Source organism: Salvelinus fontinalis, chromosome 9 (assembly GCF_029448725.1).
Source record: "Salvelinus fontinalis isolate EN_2023a chromosome 9, ASM2944872v1, whole genome shotgun sequence".
Taxonomy (NCBI): domain Eukaryota; kingdom Metazoa; phylum Chordata; class Actinopteri; order Salmoniformes; family Salmonidae; genus Salvelinus; species Salvelinus fontinalis.
Window position 1 is genome coordinate 20,977,422 of NC_074673.1, and position 8,838 is coordinate 20,986,259.

Sequence of the window (8,838 nt, forward strand, 5' to 3'; positions counted from 1 at the left end):
TGGTCTAAAGCTGCACACCTTAACCCCTTGTATGTGTCTCTGGTCTAAAGCTGCACACCTTAACCCCTTGTATGTGTCTCTGGTCTAAAGCTGCACACCTTAATCCCTTGTATGTGTCTCTGGTCTAAAGCTGCACACCTTAACCCCTTGTATGTGTCTCTGGTCTAAAGCTGCACACCTTAACCCCTTGTATGTGTCTCTGGTCTAAAGCTGCACACCTTAACCCCTTGTATGTGTCTCTGGTCTAAAGCTGCACACCTTAATCCCTTGTATGTGTCTCTGGGCTAAAGCTGCACACCTTAATCCCTTGTATGTGTCTCTGGTCTAAAGCTGCACACCTTAACCCCCTGTATGTGTCTCTGGTCTAAAGCTGCACACCTTAACCCCTTGTATGTGTCTCTGGTCTAAAGCTGCACACCTTAACCCCTTGTATGTGTCTCTGGTCTAAAGCTGCACACCTTAACCCCTTGTATGTGTCTCTGGTCTAAAGCTGCACACCTTAACCCCTTGTATGTGTCTCTGGTCTAAAGCTGCACACCTTAACCCCTTGTATGTGTCTCTGGTCTAAAGCTGCACACCTTAACCCCTTGTATGTGTCTCTGGTCTAAAGCTGCACACCTTAATCCCTTGTATGTGTCTCTGGTCTAAAGCTGCACACCTTAACACCTTGTATGTGTCAATGGTCTAAAGCTGCACACCTTAACCCCTTGTATGTGTCTCTGGTCTAAAGCTGCACACCTTAACCCCTTGTATGTGTCTCTGGTCTAAAGCTGCACACCTTAATCCCTTGTATGTGTCTCTGGTCTAAAGCTGCACACCTTAACCCCTTGTATGTGTCTCTGGTCTAAAGCTGCACACCTTAACCCCTTGTATGTGTCTCTGGTCTAAAGCTGCACACCTTAACCCCTTGTATGTGTCTCTGGTCTAAAGCTGCACACCTTAATCCCTTGTATGTGTCTCTGGTCTAAAGCTGCACACCTTAACCCCCTGTATGTGTCTCTGGTCTAAAGCTGCACACCTTAACCCCTTGTATGTGTCTCTGGTCTAAAGCTGCACACCTTAACCCCTTGTATGTGTCTCTGGTCTAAAGCTGCACACCGTAACCCCTTGTATGTGTCTCTGGTCTAAAGCTGCACACCGTAACCCCCTGTATGTGTCTCTGGTCTAAAGCTGCACACCTTAACCCCTTGTATGTGTCTCTGGTCTAAAGCTGCACACCGTAACCCCTTGTATGTGTCTCTGGTCTAAAGCTGCACACCTTAACCCCTTGTATGTGTCTCTGGTCTAAAGCTGCACACCTTAACCCCCTGTATGTGTCTCTGGTCTAAAGCTGCACACCTTAACCCCTTGTATGTGTCTCTGGTCTAAAGCTGCACACCTTAACCCCTTGTATGTGTCTCTGGTCTAAAGCTGCACACCGTAACCCCTTGTATGTGTCTCTGGTCTAAAGCTGCACACCGTAACCCCCTGTATGTGTCTCTGGTCTAAAGCTGCACACCTTAACCCCTTGTATGTGTCTCTGGTCTAAAGCTGCACACCGTAACCCCTTGTATGTGTCTCTGGTCTAAAGCTGCACACCTTAACCCCTTGTATGTGTCTCTGGTCTAAAGCTGCACACCGTAACCCCTTGTATGTGTCTCTGGTCTAAAGCTGCACACCTTAACCCCTTGTATGTGTCTCTGGTCTAAAGCTGCACACCTTAACCCCTTGTATGTGTCTCTGGTCGTGGTGTACATCTCCTGAGAGTAGAGCTTATTTACTGAGATCAGATAAGAATCGTTCCCATATCCCCCTTTCCTGTGTGTGTGTGTGTGTGTGTGTGTGTGTGTGTGTGTGTGTGTGTGTGTGTGTGTGTGTGTGTGTGTGTGTACACTCACCACATTGTGACAGGGAGTAAAGACATCACTGTAGAGTAGAGCACACTCTCTCTTGGCGTACGGCTGTCTACCCAGGTCTCCTTCACACGCTCTCTTCACCACATAGTCACTCTCACACTGACACACACACACACAGACAAAGTTAGTGGGTGGGTGGGTGCCTGATTTCTCCAAAATCTCACAGGTAGACCCTAGAGAGGCAGGAGACTGGGCTGAGGGGTTGAAGCGAGGGGGCAGGGGGGATAGGGCTAGGGAAGGGGAAATATAACTATTTCCACTTCAAAACCAAAGACAAAGAACAGGGAAATATTCTCCAAGTTACCCCTTTTAGCCAGCCATTACTCTGGGAATAATAATTTATCTTTAGAGACATGGTAAATTGGCTGTGATTCGGTTTAGTTCGCAGGTTGGCATTTATTGCTGTGAATCAGATTGCACAATTTGCTTAATTTCAGTCGTCACATTCTGCTATTTGCTTGTGAGGCTACGTCAGCCGACATAGGCTACGTCAACTGCAGCAGTGTATTTGATCAGCACATGTCCCAGACCCAGCAGAGAATGTCCCAGTCCCAGCAGAGCATGTCCCAGCCCTAGCAGAGCATGTCCCAGCCCCAGCAGAGAATGTCCCAGCCCCAGCAGAGAATGTCCCAGTCCCAGCAGAGCATGTCCCAGCCCCAGCAGAGCATGTCCCAGCCCCAGCAGAGAATGTCCCAGTCCCAGCAAAGCATGTCCCAGCCCCAGCAGTGCATGTCCCAGTCCCAGCAGAGCATGTCCCAGTCCCAGCAGAGCATGTCCCAGTCCCAGCAGAGCATGTCCCAGCCCCAGCAGCGCATGTCCCAGCAGAGCATGTCCCAGTCCCAGCAGAGCATGTCCCAGTCCCAGCAGAGCATGTCCCAGTCCCAGCAGTGCATGTCCCAGTCCCAGCAGAGCATGTCCCAGTCCCAGCAGAGCATGTCCCAGCCCCAGCAGCGCATGTCCCAGCAGAGAATGTCCCAGTCCCAGCAAAGCATGTCCCAGCCCCAGCAGTGCATGTCCCAGTCCCAGCAGAGCATGTCCCAGTCCCAGCAGAGCATGTCCCAGCCCCAGCAGCTCATGTCCCAGCAGAGCATGTCCCAGCCCCAGCAGAGCATGTCCCAGCAGAGCATGTCCCAGCAGAGCATGTCCCAGCCCCAGCAGAGCATGTCCCAGTCCCAGCAGAGCATGTCCCAGCCCCAGCAGAGCATGTCCCAGTCCCAGCAGAGCATGTCCCAGCAGAGCATGTCCCAGCAGCGCATGTCCCAGCAAAGCATGTCCCAGCCCCAGCAGAGCATGTCCCAGTCCCAGCAGAGCATGTCCCAGCCCCAGCAGAGCATGTCCCAGCCCCAGCAGAGCATATCCCAGTCCCAGCAGAGCATGTCCCAGTCCCAGCAGAGCATGTCCCAGCAGAGCATGTCCCAGCCCCAGCAGAGCATGTCCCAGCAGAGCATGTCCCAGCCCCAGCAGAGCATGTCCCAGCAGAGCATGTCCCAGCCCCAGCAGAGCATGTCCCAGCCCCAGCAGAGCATGTCCCAGCCCCAGCAGAGCATGTCCCAGCCCCAGCAGAGCATGTCCCAGCAGAGCATGTCCCAGCCCCAGCAGAGAATGTCCCAGTCCCAGCAGAGCATGTCCCAGCAGAGCATGTCCCAGCCCCAGCAGAGCATGTCCCAGCCCCAGCAGAGCATGTCCCAGCCCCAGCAGAGCATGTCCCAGTCCCAGCAGAGCATGTCCCAGCCCCAGCAGAGCATGTCCCAGCCCCAGCAGAGCATGTCCCAGTCCCAGCAGAGCATGTCCCAGCCCCAGCAGAGCATGTCCCAGTCCCAGCAGAGCATGTCCCAGCCCCAGCAGAGCATGTCCCAGTCCCAGCAGAGCATGACCCAGCCCCAGCAGAGCATGTCCCAGCCCCAGCAGAGCATGTCCCAGTCCCAGCAGAGCATGTCCCAGCCCCAGCAGAGCATGTCCCAGCCCCAGCAGAGCATGTCCCAGCAGAGCATGTCCCAGCCCCAGCAGAGCATGTCCCAGCCCCAGCAGAGCATGTCCCAGCCCCAGCAGAGCATGTCCCAGTCCCAGCAGAGCATGTCCCAGTCCCAGCAGAGCATGTCCCAGCCCCAGCAGCGCATGTCCCAGCAAAGCATGTTCCAGTCCCAGCAGAGCATGTCCCAGCCCCAGCAGAGCATGTCCCAGCAGAGCATGTCCCAGCCCCAGCAGAGCATGTCCCAGCCCCAGCAGAGCATGTCCCAGCAGAGCATGTCCCAGCCCCAGCAGAGCATGTCCCAGCCCTAGCAGACCATGTCCCAGCCCTAGCAGACCATGTCCCATTCCCAGCAGAGCATGTCCCATTCCCAGCAGAGCATGTCCCAGTCCCAGCAGAGCATGTCCCAGTCCCAGCAGAGCATGTCCCAGACCCAGCAGAGCATGTCCCAGACCCAGCAGAGAATGTCCCAGTAGAGCATGTCCCAGACCCAGCAGAGCATGTCCCAGACCCAGCAGAGCATGTCCCAGCAGAGCATGTCCAAGTCCCCGTAGAGCATGTCCCAGCCCCAGAAGAGCATGTCCCAGTTGAGCATGTCCCAGCCCCAGAAGAGCATGTCCCAGCAGAGCATGTCCCAGCCCCAGAAGAGCATGTCCCAGCAGAGCATGTCCCAGCAGAGCATGTCCCAGCAGAGCATGTCCCAGACCCAGCAGAGCATGTCCCAGCCCCAGCAGAGCATGTCCCAGCAGAGCATGTCCCAGCCCCAGCAGAGCATGTCCCAGTCCCAGTAGAGCATGTCCCAGTCCCAGCAGAGCATGTCCCAGCAGAGCATGTCCCAGACCCAGCAGAGCATGTCCCAGCAGAGCATGTCCCAGTCCCAGTAGAGCATGTCCCAGTCCCAGCAGAGCATGTCCCAGCAGTGCATGTCCCAGCCCCAGCAGAGCATGTCCCAGCAGAGCATGTCCCAGTCCCAGCAGTGCATGTCCCAGTCCCAGCAGAGCATGTCCCAGACCCAGCAGAGCATGTCCCAGCCCCAGCAGAGAATGTCCCAGTCCCAGCAGAGCATGTCCCAGTCCCAGCAGAGCATGTCCCAGCAGAGCATGTCCCAGTCCCAGCAGAGCATGTCCCAGTCCCAGCAGTGCATGTCCCAGTCCCAGCAGAGCATGTCCCAGACCCAGCAGAGCATGTCCCAGTCCCAGCAGAGCATGTCCCAGTCCCAGCAGAGCATGTCCCAGTCCCAGCAGAGCATGTCCCAGTCCCAGTAGAGCATGTCCCAGCCCCAGCAGAGCATGTCCCAGTCCCAGCAGAGCATGTCCCAGCCCCAGCAGAGCATGTCCCAGCCCCAGCAGAGCATGTCCCAGTCCCAGCAGAGCATGTCCCAGCCCCAGCAGAGCATGTCCCAGCCCCAGCAGAGCATGTCCCAGCAGAGCATGTCCCAGCCCCAGCAGAGCATGTCCCAGCCCCAGCAGAGCATGTCCCAGCCCCAGCAGAGCATGTCCCAGTCCCAGCAGAGCATGTCCCAGTCCCAGCAGAGCATGTCCCAGCCCCAGCAGCGCATGTCCCAGCAAAGCATGTTCCAGTCCCAGCAGAGCATGTCCCAGCCCCAGCAGAGCATGTCCCAGCAGAGCATGTCCCAGCCCCAGCAGAGCATGTCCCAGCCCCAGCAGAGCATGTCCCAGCAGAGCATGTCCCAGCCCCAGCAGAGCATGTCCCAGCAGAGCATGTCCCAGCCCCAGCAGAGCATGTCCCAGCCCCAGCAGAGCATGTCCCAGCAGAGCATGTCCCAGCCCCAGCAGAGCATGTCCCAGCCCTAGCAGACCATGTCCCAGCCCTAGCAGACCATGTCCCATTCCCAGCAGAGCATGTCCCATTCCCAGCAGAGCATGTCCCAGTCCCAGCAGAGCATGTCCCAGTCCCAGCAGAGCATGTCCCAGACCCAGCAGAGCATGTCCCAGACCCAGCAGAGAATGTCCCAGTAGAGCATGTCCCAGACCCAGCAGAGCATGTCCCAGACCCAGCAGAGCATGTCCCAGCAGAGCATGTCCAAGTCCCCGTAGAGCATGTCCCAGCCCCAGAAGAGCATGTCCCAGTTGAGCATGTCCCAGCCCCAGAAGAGCATGTCCCAGCAGAGCATGTCCCAGCCCCAGAAGAGCATGTCCCAGCAGAGCATGTCCCAGCAGAGCATGTCCCAGCAGAGCATGTCCCAGACCCAGCAGAGCATGTCCCAGCCCCAGCAGAGCATGTCCCAGCAGAGCATGTCCCAGCCCCAGCAGAGCATGTCCCAGTCCCAGTAGAGCATGTCCCAGTCCCAGCAGAGCATGTCCCAGCAGAGCATGTCCCAGACCCAGCAGAGCATGTCCCAGCAGAGCATGTCCCAGTCCCAGTAGAGCATGTCCCAGTCCCAGCAGAGCATGTCCCAGCAGTGCATGTCCCAGCCCCAGCAGAGCATGTCCCAGCAGAGCATGTCCCAGTCCCAGCAGTGCATGTCCCAGTCCCAGCAGAGCATGTCCCAGACCCAGCAGAGCATGTCCCAGCCCCAGCAGAGAATGTCCCAGTCCCAGCAGAGCATGTCCCAGTCCCAGCAGAGCATGTCCCAGCAGAGCATGTCCCAGTCCCAGCAGAGCATGTCCCAGTCCCAGCAGTGCATGTCCCAGTCCCAGCAGAGCATGTCCCAGACCCAGCAGAGCATGTCCCAGTCCCAGCAGAGCATGTCCCAGTCCCAGCAGAGCATGTCCCAGTCCCAGCAGAGCATGTCCCAGTCCCAGCAGAGCATGTCCCAGCCCCAGCAGAGCATGTCCCAGCCCCAGCAGAGCATGTCCCAGCCCCAGCAGAGCATGTCCCAGTCCCAGCAGAGCATGTCCCAGCCCCAGCAGAGCATGTCCCAGTCCCAGCAGAGCATGTCCCAGTCCCAGCAGAGCATGTCCCAGCAGAGCATGTCCCAGTCCCAGCAGAGCATGTCCCAGTCCCAGCAGAGCATGTCCCAGCAGAGCATGTCCCAGACCCAGCAGAGCATGTCCCAGCAGAGCATGTCCCAGTCCCAGCAGAGCATGTCCCAGTCCCAGCAGAGCATGTCCCAGCAGAGCATGTCCCAGTCCCAGCAGAGCATGTCCCAGCAGAGTATGTCCCAGCAGAGCATGTCCCAGCCCCAGCAGAGCATGTCCCAGTCCCAGCAGAGCATGTCCCAGTCCCAGCAGAGCATGTCCCAGCCCCAGCAGAGCATGTCCCAGCCCCAGCAGAGCATGTCCCAGTCCCAGCAGAGCATGTCCCAGCCCCAGCAGAGCATGTCCCAGTCCCAGCAGAGCATGTCCCAGTCCCAGCAGAGCATGTCCCAGCAGAGCATGTCCCAGACCCAGCAGAGCATGTCCCAGCAGAGCATGTCCCAGACCCAGCAGAGCATGTCCCAGCAGAGTATGTCCCAGCAGAGCATGTCCCAGCCCCAGCAGAGCATGTCCCAGTCCCAGCAGAGCATGTCCCAGACCCAGCAGAGCATGTCCCAGCAGAGTATGTCCCAGCAGAGCATGTCCCAGCCCCAGCAGAGCATGTCCCAGTCCCAGTAGAGCATGTCCCAGCAGAGCATGTCCCAGTAGAGCATGTCCCAGTCCCAGTAGAGCATGTCCCAGTCCCAGCAGAGCATGTCCCAGTCCCAGCAGAGCATGTCCCAGTCCCAGTAGAGCATGTCCCAGTCCCAGCAGAGCATGTCCCAGTAGAGCATGTCCCAGTAGAGCATGTCCCAGCCCCAGCAGAACAAGTTTCTTTCTATACTTATGTGCCAGTGAAGTATGCATCTTAGAAATAGTTCACATACAAACGTTACAGTGTCTTCAGAAAAGTATTCAGACCCCTTGACTTTTTTCACATTTTGCTACATTACAGCCATACTGTGAAAATTGATTCAATATATTTTTGTCCTCAAATCTACACACAATACCACATAATGACAAAATGAAAACAAGATGATCAAAGATGATCAATGGGAACAGGATGCACCGGAGCTCAATTTCGTGTCTTTTAGCAAAGGGTCTGAATAATTATGCAAATAAGGTATTTCTGTTTTTTTATATACATTTGCTAAAAATTCTAAAAACCTGTTTTTGCTTTCTCATTATGTGGCATTGTGTGTAGATTGATAAAAAATACATGTAATCAATTATAGAATAAGGCTGTAACATAACAAAATGTGGAAAAGGTCAAAGCATGTAAACGTTTAAATCAAACTATTATATTAATCTGACTATTCACAATAATCTTCACTGGGATCGGCTCGTAACACCAGGCCGCACTACACGATAAAGGCAAAACAATTCTGACACTGCCAGAACTTTGGCAGAGCCTATGACCAAACGTACTGGTACTTAATCGGCAGACCTAGGCCCTGTCACACTGAACGAGCCAAGACGTCCGTAAATCATTTACGGCATAAGAATTTGCCCACGACATGGACAGTTTGTCTGGGACTCCTTGACAATAAACGTCAACCTGCGTTTAGTTCAGTATAGTTATCATTCCATGTGGGAGTGGAGAGCAGATGGCTAAGAGTTTGCAGTTCCACTGTGTGTGTGTCTGTGTGTGTGTGTGTGTGTGTCTGTGTGTGTGTGTACCTGTCCCAGGGCCCAGCTGTCTCCGAAGCCCTGAGCATTGCTGACCTCCATGTGACTGGATGTGGTCATGTCATTCACTGTCACACTGTCAAAGTTCCCACACAGACCACTCAGGAGACCCTAGACAGACAGGAGGAAGGAAAGGATAGATAGAGAAAGAAAAATGAGGATTAGGGGTGGGGTGAGGGTGGGTGGTGACCTTCGAAAGTGGTCTCAGCACTGTTAAGAGAGAGAGACAGTGTGTGTGTGTGTGTGTGTGTGTGTGTGTGTGTGTGTGTGTGTGTGTGTGTGTGTGTGTGTGTGTGTGTGTGTGTGTGTGTGTGTGTGTGTGTGTGTGTGTGTGTGTGTGTGTGTGTGAGCAGTATATGGTCTTATC

The 8,838-nt window shown here is 55.4% G+C and overlaps 1 protein-coding gene across 2 annotated transcripts in view; it reads right to left on the bottom strand.

Moving 5' to 3' along the window:
- The window catches only part of LOC129862252 (otogelin-like protein), a 57,790-nt gene that overhangs the window by 30,359 nt on the left and 18,593 nt on the right, over positions 1–8,838 (bottom strand). For both annotated transcript variants that reach the window (XM_055933730.1, XM_055933729.1), the window contains exons 27-28: positions 8,463–8,582; positions 1,878–1,994 (exon numbers count right to left, since the gene is read on the bottom strand). In XM_055933730.1, the coding sequence (XP_055789705.1) occupies positions 1,878–1,994; positions 8,463–8,582 (237 nt within the window). The remainder of the gene's footprint in view (positions 1–1,877; positions 1,995–8,462; positions 8,583–8,838) is intronic.